Below are 17757 nucleotides of genomic sequence, written 5' to 3' on the forward strand. Positions count from 1 at the left end.
TAGTACGTATATTTTTGTATACTGTATTGTATCTCTTTCATGTATATAAAGACTGTGTCACCTATTACTCAATGAGTCCGAAATTTTTGTCATTTCAGTTCACATTCACTTCTTTTCATCTCTTATTATTCGTCTGAATTAAGTAATGTCTGAAATATTTGTTCTTCAAATACTTCTGTATTAGACTTCTAATATCTATGTTGTTATTAACGGGATACGTTAAGAGAATATGTACGAAGTGAATGGGATATATATTTTATTAAAATCCGTATCATTTGATGATCTTGGAATCAGACTGTTGGCGTAAAACTATTTTACGTCTGCATGGTTGTGTCAATGGACGTCACTCCTGTAGAGTTGAAAATGGCTCAGATACTAGGCCTGTAGTAAGGGAAGACTCAGGTGGGGAAAGCCAACATATAGTTTAGTGCAAAATTGCAAAGTTCTTTGCTAAGATGTGACAATCATACTTTAAATACTTCATTTGCAAATCTTCCATTAATCATCCTTTACACTGTGTATAATTCTTCCAATTCCCATTTCATTTCTATTTCCCTCTCTGTTTTCTTCAGTTAGGTCTTCTTAGGTTTCTGCTGCCAGGCATTGGTGTTACATACTACTTATGTCGAAAGACATAAGCAGCAAACACCACAGGCCGTGCTATATTTCTGATTAGCTTAAGTTAAAGGATTCCAATCATTGTTTAATCAATGTACCTCACTGACATTTAAGTTTGTTTACGTTTAATTTTGTCAACGCCTTCAATTAACTTATTTAGCAGACGGCGTGGCTCGAACAGTAAAAATTCATCTACATCTACATCTGTGTGCCTGATCGCGTGTTATGGCCCCATACACATCTCTCTTATTCGCTTAAGTATTAGTTGCTCGAATTTCTCGGTAAATCGTCTCTGAATTTTATCAAATCATTTGACTTTAATTCACTTCTGTATTTGCTCGCTCTCATTAGCATTTCTTCTCGAATTGGCTTTGTGTTCTGTAGTCGACGCTTCGTATTATCTTCTGAAATTTATTTTGCACTGAGATTTATTTAATGAAGGCTATCAGGACGACTGATATACAAAGCCTTAGAAATTATTTTGAAGATAATCCACTACAAAATAATGTAGTTTTCTAGTTGACTGTTCTTCATTCACTTACTAGATAAAATAACATCTGTGACATTTGTTTTTCTATCTTTACTATTTTTCGCATAAATATTGTGGTTCCAGTCAACTTAGTAAGTAGTTAGTTACTAATGATTACAACCATAAAAAAGAAAATTTATCTCTCAACTTGGGAAACTCAGTTTTTCAATGTTTGTTAATAATAATACTTATTATTATTATTATTATTATCGTCAATTACGTTTGTTCAAATTTAAGTAATTGGACTCTAATTAGTGAACTTCACTTCTCACTTTTTCAGTATTTCAGTAGTTTAAGTATTTTCAAGTATATTAGTAGAAAATATTTATTAAATGGTCAAATTACAAGTATTTGACATGATCATTCCTTTCTTAAAACTACATTCAGCTCATCTTTTTAAGCATTCAAGTTTTGATTATAATGCTCAACCTTCCATTTTCTTTAATTCATTTGAAAACCTTGTAGATACAACTTGTACATGATAACTTAGTTATGTGATTTAGTTCGACATATATGTACGTCATTGATAAACTATGATAGAGGATGTTAATAATAGTTAAGAGTATGTAAGATTAAAAATGTCATCCATTCGTTCAAAACTGTGGGAAGTGAAATGTAGCCTTCACATACTTTTCGCTGAATACATTTCATAAACCTTCTAGCTGTTGTACAACGGCTAGTCATGCTGATTAGATAATTATAGTGAAACTCATAACTCTAGTACTAGTTTGTATTATTAACTTTGAGCCACACTTTTTATTTAATGGTCAATGATGGAACTCAGACACGTGAACTAAAGTGAATGAAGAAGGTTTCGAACTAGGTATATATGAGTTCAGAGATGATTACTTTCAAACTATTAAAGTACGAAGCAGACAAGCCTTTAAGCACACAGTTGCAGAAGTTGAAAAAGAAGCGAAATAATAGACTGAGAAATCAGTAGATTTTCTCACCATCAGTTTGATGTTAAAATTACTCTATTCTCAAAGACGATATTATCTGGAACAATGTAAGTAGTGCTATTCTTGATACTTAATGTAATGTATGTTTGCTCAAAAACGGTGATTATGTATTGAAGCTTGTTTAGAAGATCAGTCAGTCAGCTACAACGTAGGGCCAGGCACATATATGTATCGGTTCAAGTTGCCATATATCATTAGCACAGCAAGATGAACATCGAATTCATAGAAGTAGTTAATTCAATGGTGGTAATATATAAAGGAAAGATTGTGTATAAGGATATAGTATTTCGTCGAAAAAAAAGATATATAGCTATTTTAATGTCATGGTTTAATGGAAGACAGAGAGTGTATACACCTACGGCACCCGATGACAGTTCGCCGTAAGCTCTAACTTGACTAGTAGTGTTCGAGTAAAGAGCCTTCAAAAAGTTTATGTAATTCTGAGGTACACCTTTAAATGACAGACGCTATCATTGTCGGACGCCGATAAGCATGCCTGTGTTCTAAAACATGACGAATAGTGAATATGTAGTTAATGAATTCACGACCACGTTTGAAGCCAGCCTGATTTTCTCTACCGTTGTTGCTACCTTGATGAGGTGGTCGGGATTCCCTATCGTAATGAACCAATCGAGCTATACTGCCTAGAATAATCATTCTTCAAGGTCCTACCATGCCAGACGGGTCGGTTGAACAACGGTAAGACTGAAAGCAACAAACCCAATGTGCGAAGGTGAAGTCGTACTGCTGTCTGTACAGAGGTGTGGCAGCAGTATGATGTTTCCTTCAGATAACCAGCATAACAGCGATGCTGCCTTCCCACAAGGAGAGGTGGGGTTAGAAAAGGTCGACCCTAAAAATGCACATCCCGCCTTATCTGATGGATATCCGTCTTTGGCGGTAAGGTCTCGACAAGTACGGAGCTAACACTAGAATTACTGACAAAATGGTCGTGTGTGACCGGCCTCAAGCAATTCTTCCTTGGGCACTGTGGTCACGCTCTCAGGTCACCAAGACTACCTGTAATCCAATTTCTTTCTCAGGTACATCCAGAAGGATCCTTCTACGGTGTGAGCAACCAGGAAGTGATAACTTCCCTTACACCTCTAACAACATTCAAGATCACAATGTTAAGAAGATGGTCAAGATTTGTTTACAATCGTGTTTTCAAAAAATAAAATCTACATTTGCAAATCCACACATACTTATTAAATAATATTGATAATAATGGGGCTTGACCGATCAACCGAGAAATTTTTTTAGTTGCTATGGCATCCTATATTTCTGTTGCTATATACATATATAGATATAGTAAATAGTGATTTTTTAGAAAAAAAAAACAATTGTTTATCAAAAATAGGATTATAACTTATTATTATTACTGTTATTCAAGTAAGAAGTGAAATTCTGAATCATTTGAAATTAAACAACAACAACAACAAAAAAAGACTCCATCCTAGATGATGAACTAAAACAAAGAAAAAAAAGGAAAATTAGAGTGATAAAACTCGCAGAAAAAAATGTAAATAATATTCAGAACATTAATTTAATGAATAATTTAGGATACAAATTAGATGGATATTTTCTTCTTCTTATTTTTTTTTCTCTAATCCATTCAACAACAAAAAAATTTTTTTCTACCTTAATTAATTTGTTTGATTCATTTGTTTTACTTAAATAAACAATAAGGATATTAGGGAAGCGGAGGGGGGGATGGGCCGTCAGTTGGTCAGTCAGTCAAAACCATTCATATTGAAAAATAATGTTTGTATCATGGAGATGAAGTGAATTTTGTTTGTTTGTTTGTTTGTTTATCAACACATACATACAGTTGTCATTTACATCACTTTTCCCAACGTTTATCAGATTTGAATTTTAACAACAAAAAAAAGAGAAGAATAATTTAATTATAATGGGAGAAGGGTTGTTTTGTGAGGATTATTGTAATTGCTGCAATAGTTGAATTCATAATTCAATTAAAGTTAGACCACCATGAAAAATCTGAAAGCACTGAATGGCCGTTTAATTCTATTGTGGCACTCTTCAGTAGTGTACATCTACGATTCTGCCACGCGAGGTTCGAACCTAGCACCTATCAGGACAAAACAGCTGTCCAATACTTTCAGGATCTCCATGATAGTCTAACTTCAATTGACTCATTCCATTTATTTATGATATTAAAAATATTCGATTAAAATATGTTAATATTTAAGAAAAAATTATATAACAAATCACAAATGCAATTCTGGATATTTTTTCTAAAGAAAACAAGTATAATCTGTTGTTGATGTAAACAATAAATCCATAAAATTAAAAATTTTTGTAACAAGGTTAACTTAATTACGCCTGTTACCGCTCGTTGAGGAGCATAGGCCAATCACCGGCATTCTTCATCCAACTCTGTCCGGGACAATCCAGTCCAGTTCCAATTCATCCTTTTCATGTCTGCTCCTATTTCTCGATGTAGTGTGTTCTTTGGCATTCCTCTTTCCATTTTCCATTCAGGATACCAAGTTAGCGCTTGTCTCATGATGTAGTTTGGTGATTTCCACAATGTATGTCCTATCCAGTTTCAATGTCTTTTCCTAATTCCCTCCTCAGCTGAAAGCTGGTTTGTTCTCGTCCACAGTAAGCTGTTGCTGATGGTATCCGGCCAACGGATGTTGAGTATCTTGTGTAGACAGTTCTTTATAAATACTTGTAAATTTTTAATTGTGTTTGTGACAGTTCTCCACGTTTCAGCCCCGTACATTAGGACTGTCTTGATGTTCGTGTTAGTCGTCGTCGTCGTGTTCACTTGTACAGGTCTTGTTGTTCTTATTTCGTGTTATAGAAATTGCATTGGTTCTTCGTTTCTTTTCCAATTAATTAATAAGCGATGTAGATATAATATACAAATTTGGATGTATTTTCTAATCTCTCAACAATATTTCTTGTTTATTTGTTATCATCTACTCTGATTAACCATTGAATAGGAATGTATGTTATGTATCTTCATTCTTTAGCCTAATTCTATTGAAAAAGTTTCAATATCTTCACTAGCCTATGTGTTTTCATATCATACTTTTTATGTTAGGTGGCTGAACGGAATCAGTAAAAATTATTAAATCTAGGTTTTGAACTGGCTCACATTCACAGCACAGTTTGTTTAGATCCTCCAACGTTACAAATATCCATCGATGAGTATCGAATAGCATGAAGTCTAGGCTCAATACTTTCTACCGATGGTCTCCAACGTTATAACTTTATTTGTCTCTATAAGTGGTATTTTCTTGGTTTTCTGAAGTTATTGTTTTGGTTTTATTTCAATATCTTCGCATAAATTCTATTTCTAACTTATTACATCATTAACTGCACTTCTGTTATATGACTTAAGAAAGGTTGTTGTGAATTAACCGAAAAACTAAACTTTTCATTCTCTTCAAATTCTTCATACTCATATAATATTATTTTAAAGAATTGCTGATTCGTTTCAACATTTCTTTGTATATAAGTGGAAAGATAGTTTATTGGTTAAGACGCTCGACCTTTGGTTACTAAGTACCAGATTTGAACCCTGCCCCACCTACTTTGGTTCGAGCAACTGGGTAGTATTATTAGCCTTCACACTTGAAGTTTAGGTCATAAGCAATCACATGTGGGTGAGTTTATTCATTTAATAATAACTGTTAGTTTGAACGTACGTGACGATGATTATATTATTGACAGTTATATTTCAAATCTTCGTTTTATAGCATTTAATCAGTTTTGTATTCCAATATGACTTTTGTATTTTATGAGATATTAGTTTTGACTCTATCTGATCAATGCACATCACAATCCTACAAAAGATAAATCACTGTCCGACTAACCCGACAGTGACATCTGAGTTTGTGATAAAAGTTCTAATCCTATGGATAGTATCAGTCTCATCCTAGATTACAGTACGCCTTAGTGATGAGTGTTAACTAGTATTAAACCAAGTTTCAGATCCTCCTGACTGATTACAAACACTAAAACACAATGAAATAATTTTAGGTATGATTTTTGCTATGCGAGATAATAAAAGGTTGGTTTTTTTCTATCTTCGAATAACCCAAGGGGTAAATCTCGCTCAGTAAATTTGTTGTAGAGACTAAAGGAGATTGATTTAAGCAAGCAATAATTACGCATAAACATTTCTTTATTGTACTGAAAAGTCGGATAAAAATCACCATAACAAAATGAAATTGACTAACAACAAGATGCAACTTTTGTTAAGATAAAACTGGAGTAGATTTATGGGTGGAGCAAAAATGAAATTTCAAAATTTGGGAAAAGTTGCAACCAATCGGGTAGTTTGATTTTATATTTATATATCTCTAGCATAATTAATGCCCCAGTTATTTATTCAGTAATATTGATATGTTGGAACAGAATTGAAAAGGGTTATGCATGAACTGTAACTTCTCATATTTAGTTTCTTTTCCTCTGATAATGAACGTATATAATTCTTTGAGTGTTTGGGTTATTATGGTAGACAATAGTCAATAAAAGTAATGGAAAAAAATTGGCTGGTTAACTTCGTCTTCTCATTGAACATTAGGTGAAAAGAAGCTAGTGGGCAAATAAGTGTTAAGGTCTCAGTTGTTTGTATAGAATCATAAAGTAATTGTTCTGAGTAAAGCTATTGATTCTGTTGGCATAAGGAGAAAAAATAGTCGATAGGCGAACTTGATAGTAACCTATTGTTATAATCCAGTGAGTGACCCAATCATAAGGGTAACAAAAAAGAAAAAGGTAATTTCTTACTTTTTCTTAAATACATAATAATATTGTTAACTGAGAGTATAAAAGACTTATTTGTCATATACTAAGATACTATCAAACAATCAATATAATTCAATCGTTAAAAAGATTTTCCCTATTTTTTAAATGTATCGTAAAAGAACAAATAACCTTGAATAGAGAGAGAGAGAGAGAATTAATAATTATGTAACCATCATTTGTAGTTAGGCATGTATGGGGTAGATAATGCACATTTCCTGTCAACTCATTTGTTTTTTTAAATCTAAGCTTAACTCATATAATTTAAATCAGTAAATAAGTTTTAATGTTTTCTAACTAAGATGATAAAAAATAGGTCAATTTGTAATTCAATCTTTATTTCCCCCCTTACTTTTAGTCTAGGTTTTGTCTAAACTAATTCATTTTAATTTAAAATAGTCTCTATGCAATTTAACTAATTATTGAATGGTGATATTACTGATGAAATAAAATTAATTAAAACCTAAGCAATGATTAAATTCAGTTGGTATTGTTTGTTTGAATCTTCTCATTGATGTTTAAGACTACAAGTGATCAGACTCTTACTGTGCATATTGCGTAGATATAGCCACTATCCATCTTTGCATATAATGCTTGTGAATTAAGGCAAAATCGAGGCAATCCGCATAGGATGCACATATGCCAATACCAGACTGATCAATTTCAGTGGTAAACATCGATGCGAAGATTCCAGTAAAACAATACCAAACCAATTCAACTTCACCCCATTGCACAAGCAAGTGGCTATGAGGACTCAGTAGTAGCTGAGTGGGTAACGCGATGGCGTTTCAAGCGAATGGTACAAGGTTCGAGTGCCACAGTAAACATCAACTCTGAGATGCAGGTACATCCAGTTGACGAGTCTCAAATGGGACGAAACACGCATCAAACTGGATTCCACTGCTAGTCACTTTTCATCTTTGCATCTGATCAATGATTGTTTTATCCAACTTTAAAACTAATTAGTAGTGCGTATGAACGGTGCTATATAGTAATAAACTCACAATCTTCAGGTCACATAGCAAATAAGTTACTTATAGGTTAATGAGTAGAAGTCTAAGTTTTCAGTTTTTGTTGGTTACTTTTTATAAACTGAATCGGCTAGATGGTTTTATAATACGTTTGGGAACTTGAGACAATATTAAGCTTCATTAAGTCCGCCACACTTTTTATTCAAGTTGGATATTGGCTTGCAGTAAAATTCAGGAGTCACGTTTCATCCTATTTGGGACTTATCAGTTGGATTTACGTGCATCCAGTATTGATGTTCAAAATACTAAAGTTAGTGGCTGATTAGATAACGCGTTGACGTCTACAGACATTAGGGTACTGCGTCGAAGTCATCAACACCAAGATGCGAGTACATTCAACCAACCAGCCACAAATGGAGCTAAACTCACATTCTGCATTCCATTCTTACAGTTCAAATATAATATAGCTTGTGACTATATGGCAATATTAAATCAATCCACTCAGAATTCACATATACCAATAAAGGCTGATTAATTCTACTCAACAATAACAACATAGACTCATAGAAATAATTCTATTTTCAAATCGACTTTCATCCTCATTATTTGATACTTTAAAGTCTTGTGACTTCTTGTTATACTTCATGATACTTATCAAACGATATCAAAACTGTTTTTATTTTATTAATAATCTAATCACCTAATCCAATCAGAGAAAATCCTCTGAGAGAATATTCGGCTGAAACAATGCCTCAAATTTAGTATAAGTCCTTGTAAAATATAGTAATCAGTACCAAATGTAAAATATTTGAATAAAAACACATTTTATATTTTCTATTATTTGTTGTGTTTTTTTTTAGACATTTGCTAATCGAATATACGGTCCAGCATGGTGGATTATGCCAATATTTGTTGCTTTCTCGACATTTGGTGGTGTTAATGGCAATATGTTGACTACATCGAGGATATTCTTTGTAGCTAGCCGTGAATCTCATATGCCCAGATTCATATCTTTTCTGCATAAGGATAAATTGACACCAATACCAGCTGTCCTTTTTACTGTAAGAATAAAGTTTAATTCTTCGATTGAATAAATTTTGTAGTATGTAAAAAATAATTACCTTGTCTTATTGTTGTTGGCAGAGTTTTTGACTGGTTTTTGTTACATTCTATAAGTCTAGTCATCAGTTGCTCAATTATTCATACTTCTGAATTATAATCGTTGTTTATTTAAATTCCACAGATTGAAATCATGAGTCAATTGAAGCTAAACCACCATGGAAAACCTGGAAGCACTGGACGGCCGTTTCGTCCTAGCATGGGACTCCTCAGCAGTGCGCACCGACGATCCCGCACCTCGCGAGATTCGAACCAAGGACTTATCAGTCTCGCTCCAAGCGCTTAACCAACTAAACCACTGAGCCGGCATCCTATGGTGTTAATGTCTAACTTCAACCAATCCACGAAGTTGAGCCACCGTATACCATTGTCTTCAGTGAGCTGATATCTCACAACAGACCCGGTCTAGTTTCAGTTGACTCATGATTTCAACCTGTGAAATTTCTAAAATCTCCCCAAACCCCTTCTGTTTATTTAAATGTTGAAGGATTTTTATTGAACTTAGTCTAGATGGAAGATTTATCTGGATCTGGATGAGTTATCTGAAATATAAAACACAAATCGATGAATCACATACAAATGTTTTTTCTTTAAAACTGCATACATTCAATTATGCAAAATGTAGAAAGAAATTGGAATAATTTTTTTAGTCAACAGTTAAGATCATTGATTAACTGATAGTCGTAGAATCAACAGTTAAAATTATTCAAGATGACGGAAACGGGCAAATCTCAATTTGTGGTTTCAAGTTGAATCGTCTCATGCTTTACAACTGATCGAAATCTGTTGATTAAATTGCAGTGTATACACTTGTCTAAGTGGTTCGACATTATTTTTACTACATTAGGTGTTTGAAGTTAATCAACAGGAAACTGTGCTTGACATAGATTTCGTGCTAGTTGATTCTCAGCAGAAAGACGTCCCAGCGATCTCAAGAGAGCTGATATAACCGGTAAGATTCGAACCCAGGTTTTCTTTTAAACACTTATTATCTCAACATGGTGAACATGATATCGAGTCACTCAGACTAGTGGCCACACCGAAATTCAGTTGATAGAATTTGATCAGACCTAAAGAACAAGACAAATATGATCAGTAGTCGGTGACAATTCAGTCGTAAATATTTTAGTCTCACTGGAAGTCGGTCACTACTCAAATAGTTGACTCGTAACGTCTTGTACTGTGTTTCTGGGTGTTGTGAGTTCAAATACAGAGTGGAGCAATAGTTACCTGTATATTTCAGGCACACCTTGGTTATGAATGCCAACGAGCACGAACCTAGGCTCAGGTTTTATTACCAATCACCTCCAACCACCTAACATCGTAAATGTTTATTGTTTATTCCATCGTAGCCTACTTATTCAAGACTTTAAGTAGACAGTGTCTGTTATCATTTATTTGACAGAATGAACTTATGCAGATTAGTAAAATATAAGTTTGTATTGCACAATTACAGTAGCTTAATTTTTAAAGCACTCAAATCTTAACCACTAACGTAGGATCACAAATACAGCTTCACCTATCAAGATTTCGGTTATGGGATAGTAGTACCACCAACGCTTACACCTACAATTTGACTCTTAGTCGAGTCACTAAACTCGTGATTAGTATGTTAATTTTATTACTACTATTACGCAAAGTAAAAACTGATAAAAATCAGTCGAAAAATATTGTTTTCAGTCAAATCACTCATTATCTTTACATTTTTCCCGTGCTGAGATAAGAAGGAACATTAGAAATTTGGAAAAAATGTATGTTTTGAACGCGATTGCACCTTGTAACAATATTATTTGATGTTTAAGTCTTCATATCCTATGATAATGTGATAATATCAAAACTGTTCAGCATCTAATAATCAGATATCAGTTTCCAACCTAGTTACATACATATAGTATCAGTAGTTCCTATGCAAAAATCTCTCAATATAGGATTGTGGAGATTATTAAGCTTTGGATTGAGATCATGAACTGATTGATGCCAGACCACCATTGAAACCTGGAAGCACTGGACGGCCGTTTTGTCTTCTTACGGGACTTCTCAGAAGTGCGCATCCACGATCCCTCCCTGCGAAGCTCGAACCCAGAACCTATTGGTTTCGTGCACGAACGCTTAACCTCTAGATCTCTGAGTCAGCATCCAATAATGTTAATATCTAACCTCAACCAATCCACGAAGTTGAGCGACCATCTTCCATTGTACTGAGATAAATACCAGTCTCTACTCGAAACAGTGTAGCTCCATTGATCACGGCTTCTCATTAGAACTCCGAGGATCTCCTCACGAAGCTAGTCACTAGTGAGCACATGGTAGTCTCACAACAGGACCAAACGGTCGTCCAGTGCTTCCAGATTTCCAATTGTGGTTTAACGTCAATCGATTCCTCATCTCAAATAAAAATCTTTGCTAGCTATTTATTTTCATGATAATAGTTTAAAGTTACTCATGAAAGCCTGATGAAAGCCTACATTTTGTCAATACTTACTCGCTATAACTACAACATCATTAAAATACATAGAACCATTGATCGATTATTACGTATGATAACTGTCCATTAGCTTATCTCTTTCTCCATTTACATTCTGCTATTTTTCCCTTTCCTCAAATGTTCTTTTGTTGTTTCTTCACTTCATTATCATCATTCTCAAAGTGTATCACCGGTATAGCTTATCTTCTTGTAACAGATATTTATTCACTGATGACCTATTTGGGTTTTGTTCAATGGTTAGCTATTGGCGTATGTGTAATGATTGTTATCGTATTCAGATATACACGACCTGATGCCAAACGTCCAGTTAAAGTAAGTATGATTGTTTTCTTGTTGTTTTGTTAAATATTCTTGTTCGACTTATTTTTCTCATTAGAACCACTTACGTATTCTATAGTAAGCTTAAAACCGTTGACATTCAGCTATTGTCGCTATGTTTGCATACCACTCTGTTCAATACGTTTTACGTCACCAATTAGTGTCAATAGCCCAAGCAATAAATGTGTAATTTAATGTCAAGTAAATAAACAAGGATATTGGTCACTGATGGAAACATCGCATCCTAAGTAATGGAATTCAATTATATGACATTATTTACTATTGAATGATTATTCAGTGTAGAAATCTTATTTCTTCAGCACCAATCAGCTCAGTGATGATATCTTCAACTGTTAAACTCAAGATTTCAAAAAACACAATACTGTCAAGTTTCAAAATCATATACCAAGATTTGGTAGAAATACGTTATCGTGATTATTTACGTGAAACAGGAGATTACATGATTGTTTGATTACTGATGACTAAGCTCTTAAGAATACTTCTTCTTAAACTTCAAATCATCAATATTTTTAACATAATAAAATTTATTCTTATAAATGATAGTTAATGAAAAACAACATCATCAAGAGCAGTATATTAGTAAATGTTATTGTCAAGCTGAATTTTTAAAAACAAAATATCCATCCGGAACATTTTTCTAATGTTGGGGACGTTAGATCCCCAGAACTCACCTGAGAAAGAACCTAATTTCGTAATTTTATTTAGAAAGTTTGAATTTCTTTATTTTCGCGCCAAAGGCGCTCTTGTCATCTTCATGTCGTAGTTCCCACTTGAAAAATATCTTAAATGCTATTGGTTCGTTGCGTCTTTCAGTATGTTATTTGATAGCTCTCCCCAAGGACAGTTTTGTACTGTATATATATACGTTTGAATTGTGTTTGTTGTTATCGTTCTTTTCTGGTTGTTTGGAGAATATGCTTCTCCATTCCAAGCTTCGACTTCTCCCTCTAGTTAGCAGGGCTGGGATGCATCAATAGCTAGCTTACTAGTCTTTGTTCACCGAGTCTTTTTTCTCGTTCTCAGATTAAGTGAACTCGTGATAGCTTCAACCCTAGCAACTAAACATTTTTTTTCAAAGTTTCATTGTTAATGTCAAGTTCAAATTTCAGATTCAATATACATCGGGTTATTACATTCAAGTGTACAAAGTTAATTGTTTAAAAGATTGTTTATTCATATGTCAAATACCAATTTTGACACTTCATTCCACATATACACAAGAATAGTAAAATAAACGATGATGTCATCGATTTAAGATCTGGAAACTTCAACTATGAATCGTGAATGCGTTTACATTAACGAATAATCTACAAGTTTAAGAGTCGGTTCAATCAATTATATAGTAATCATTCTTCAAAGATTTCTTTAAAATTATATAACGTTTCTGCGTACCATGTTTGTTTGTTGACATTAACACTTTTCTACTATTCATTTTCGTCCTAGTATGGGACTCCTCAGCAGTGCGCATCCACGAACCCGCACCCTGCGGGATTCGAACCCAGGACCTACTGGCTTCATTTTGTTACGTATTCATATGATTGAAAAAATGAAATAAGTAAGAAGTTACTTCTAACCAGGGTAGTATAAAAAGGTTTAAAATCACAAATATTCCACACTTACAACACCTTTCAAGATGAAACTTTGAGAATTGATATCTTATAGGCATTATCAAAACAGTTGAAGAAATCTGCTGTATCATTTTAAAACAATTTCATTTCTTTTACAGTAGAGACTTTCTCACAACTGCATAACTGTTCTTTAATGACTTAACTATTTAACATTCTATTTTATTTTCACATATCAATGTCTAATTAGGTAGTTTATAGTATTAGCATTTAAATAATCTATTGTGCTCATAGTCTAGTAAAATATCAAGTTATGAAAAGTTGAACTTTAAACATCATTCTTTACTATCTCAGATTTAATGCTTGATCATGTAGATATTACAAATTCAACAACAACAAAAAAAAAATTCATAAACCAGAATGAGATAACTATTCAAAATGTTTCACCTATCTTATTAATGGCTTCTTTCATCAAAAGGCTTTCATCGAATGATAACAATGTGTGTACTAAAGTAATTCTATCCATATTTCCACTCTCGGCAAGGATCAAATACTTTGATATTTAGGCAAAATTTTTATGATTTTCACTTTTAAAGTCTAATAGTATAAGTCGATGAGTTCATACTATTGAAGAGTTCAAAAATGGAATGAAATAAGATAACTGTACACAATACTCATTACATTTCATTGTTTTCTTAATTCATTTCAGTTAATAATGTAAGTTTTCTTAAAATAAACTAAAATTAAATTCTGTGCTTTTATTGTTTATCTTTATACATTTATCAAGGCTCCTTTACCATTTGCAATTATTTATGTGACAATAACATTCTTATTGGTTATTTTCACATTTATTGGTGCACCAATTGAATCATGTAAGTGAATTCTATCCGTATGTCCATATATATATATATATATATATATATATATATATATATATATATATATATATATATTAAATAAAGAATAGGGCATATCAAGGCGATCCTCACAGGATGCACATATGCCAACATAAGACTGATCAATTGCAGTCCTACATAACAGTGGGAAGATACATGTAAAATAACACTAAAGTTGAACTCCACCCCATTACACAAGCAGGTAGCTATTAGGACACAGTACCTAAGTGGATAATGCGATGCTGTTTGAAGCTGATGGTACTGGGTTGGAGTCCCACAGTGACCATCAACTCTGAGATGCAGGTACATTTAGTTGACGAGCCCTAAATAGGATGAAATGTGCGTCAAACTGGATTCCACTGCTAACCACTATCCATCTTTACTTAACATAAGGTATTTAGTTTTATTTTATTAATATGAAATTTTACGAAGTTTACTTTTGTAATTCGATATTTCATATAAGTTCAAATCTGAAGAACATTTTGTTGCAAAAATCTTTTGTACCTTGAGTTAAGGGTTATTGAAATAAACAAAAAACACTATTGACGGAAACGGAAGTCATTTAAAGCAATGAATCAAATAGCATTTTATGTTTTTATTATCATTATTCTAGTCAATTTCATTCAGTATAGTTTTTCATTTCAGTTTTCTTTTCTTTTAGGTTAGTAGATACCTTTAGTTAATTGTTATCAAAAATGTTTCAATCATTAATTGAATTCAGTTGTATAAGACCATTGAAAACTTAAAATAAATGAAAATCTATTTCAATAAAACTTGGCTACGTTCGATTATTTATTTATTTATTTCAAAACATAAATATTGGCACAAAAGGGCACCAAATATATATGCGACACACCATATTTGTATGTGTCTGAGCTGTGATACTGCCTGGGTGCCCAGACCGAAGCAGGTGTTTTCTTAGGGGGCCACACCCCGAGCCTTTGACCTAAGGTCTGACCCACAAGGCAGTGGAGCATCGTGAGGAGATGCAGTCCCATGGTTGCCGGTGACCAAGTAATTGGTTCATACGCCATCTGTTCCTGCAGGATACTGGAGCCCATGTGCACTATTGGTTTGGAATCCGGTTAAAGCGCCGGACATTCGCTTTTCGTCCTCTCATTTTGTAAACAACATCCCCTCCACGAGAAGGCAGTGAGTAGGACTTCCTTGGCAGAGGCTGCATACGCGTGACCGTGTGAGGGCACTTTGAGAGGGAGAGCTGACTTTCCACTCTCGGCCTTGCTAGGGCGTTTGGGGGCATGTTCGATCATACATAAATAGAGCTTGATAAAAACGGAATCTAGAATCTTTAGACGTTATGATGAATGCTATCACAGAGATGAAATTCATATTTTCAAATTTATTCAGTTTGTGATATTATACAACCACTATTCAATGTCATTGACAAGTTAAACTCATGACATGACAGAACTCCACTGTCATCATAATCTCACGCTATAACTTTAGAACTTCACTAGACTACATTTCGAACAATCTGATCACACATAATATACTTGTTAAGAACATTACTAGGATAGGTTAAAGGTAAGGACAAATCGTTTTTGAATATATAAAGGAGATTTAAGTTTATTTACAACGAAGGCTTCAATAAACTTTAGTAAAAATCCTTGAAGGCTTTTGTACAATACTACAAACGCTGACTTGATATCAACCTTACAACCAGTCTTAATCTAATGCTTCACAATGGAGGAAGATGTCTGTTTATCCTGTGATTTTAATTGATCATTGGAATTCATTTGTTTCTGCAGCCATTTGGGTATGTGTTACGCCATCCTTTCTTGCTGATCACGATTGTTCCTCTCTATGTACGTGATTCTGCACATACATGCAAATTGATAGACAGAATCGCTTACGTTTTGTTTGAGTTTTTGGTGAAACATAGATCTTGTCTTTTCAGTAATGGCAAGTTGAACTGCATAAAATGTCCAGTTGATGGCTAATTTAAGTCTCTGCTTCAACATGAGACTATTTGAATCGCCCCTAAATGGCAACATAATGTAAACTCCCTTTTGGGTGCCGGAAACGTCATCGGTCTAATCGTATTGCAACTCTTTCAGCGGTTTATGGACTTCAATTAATAACCATTATTCATTAACGTTTCACTCAAGAGCTTCGTCTCTACTTCAATAGTATCGCTAGTACAAATACATTGATTCTATTGAATAATCCCTTTATTAGTCCACGTTTGTAATGAATTGGGTAGTGAATATGTAAACTAATATATTGTCCTGCCCATGTCGGCTTTCTATATACAGAACATTGGTTGGAACCATCATCTCTCCTACTAATCAGTATGTCTAGAAAATGAAATTGGTTATTCTTCTCTTCTTCATATATAAAAGAAATATACTTTTGACTTGTGTTTAGTTCTTTTAACAAGCGGTTCATATCTTCACGTTTATCCCCTATGACAATGATGTCATCCACATACCGTTTATACGGACACATCTTTTGATTTGAGGTTTCAGTTTATCTTTAACCTGTCTGGTTGACTTTTTTGTTTCCATATAGAAGTGTGTGATCAAATTGTTTGAAATGTATGACCCCTTATTGTCTATTTTATATTGAATTAAGAGTTATTTCCGTTTTATGGTTTTACTATTTTGTTAAAGTGTATGGTAATCTGCACAATATTCTCCATAGATCATTGCCTATTTTAACATAGATTACACCATTTTTAATCACAATTAATCCTATATGTAATTTCAAGTATAATGATCATTTTGAAGTAAGTTGATGATAAGACTGCTAGTTTATATGGATTCTGAGTGATTAAGGCAAAGGTTAAGTAATGATTTTGATTCTAGGAACTCAACAACTTATGATCTGATATATTGATCTATTGCATAAGAATACTTTTATACTTTAATGCATTTTTGTATTTCATTTAAATTTTATTCATAAGCATGATTAAGATGTAGTTTGAGATGGTGAAGAAGTTTTGTAGCTCAGGTGAATGATTTTGATGGAGTTTCTTTGTTTAATATTAAGTTTCAATAGTAGATTTAATGATTAATGAATAGTTACTTATGAATGGGGAAAACGGATATGTCAACAACAAAATTAAACTGAAACTAGGCTCATATAAAATTATAAATCAATAATTTATTAAATATAATCAACATAAATGTAGGTTGTTCACGGGAACAAAAAAAAAAAAAAAAAAAAGAAAAAAGTAACTTCCTGTTCTTTTCATTTATTGCAATCGTTTATTATATCAATAGAGATTCATTTTTATTCTTAATTGATAGATAAATCTTTTTAAATCTATACAACATAGAATCGTTTTGATTCAATTATTGTCTTTCATTTGTAACATTTACTAAAGTGATACATAACAAAGTAATCTATATATCCTCCCTCTCCAAATGCTTTAGTACGGTCGAGAGTTGGGAGAGTCCACTCTCCTACTCCAAATTCTCTCACATGGCCACTTGCATACAACCAATGCCAGTGAAGTTTTACTC

General features: G+C 33.4%; 1 protein-coding gene across 1 annotated transcript in view; it reads left to right on the forward strand.

Annotated features, from left to right (window-relative positions):
- The window catches only part of SLC7A5_5 (Large neutral amino acids transporter small subunit 1), a 36977-nt gene that overhangs the window by 10511 nt on the left and 8709 nt on the right, over window positions 1–17757 (forward strand). The window contains exons 5-7 of the mRNA XM_035731072.2: window positions 8726–8926; window positions 11632–11781; window positions 14161–14245. Of these exons, the coding sequence (XP_035588495.2) occupies window positions 8726–8926; window positions 11632–11781; window positions 14161–14245 (436 nt within the window). The remainder of the gene's footprint in view (window positions 1–8725; window positions 8927–11631; window positions 11782–14160; window positions 14246–17757) is intronic.

This window comes from Schistosoma haematobium, chromosome 4, assembly GCF_000699445.3.
Source record: "Schistosoma haematobium chromosome 4, whole genome shotgun sequence".
Lineage (NCBI taxonomy): Eukaryota > Metazoa > Platyhelminthes > Trematoda > Strigeidida > Schistosomatidae > Schistosoma > Schistosoma haematobium.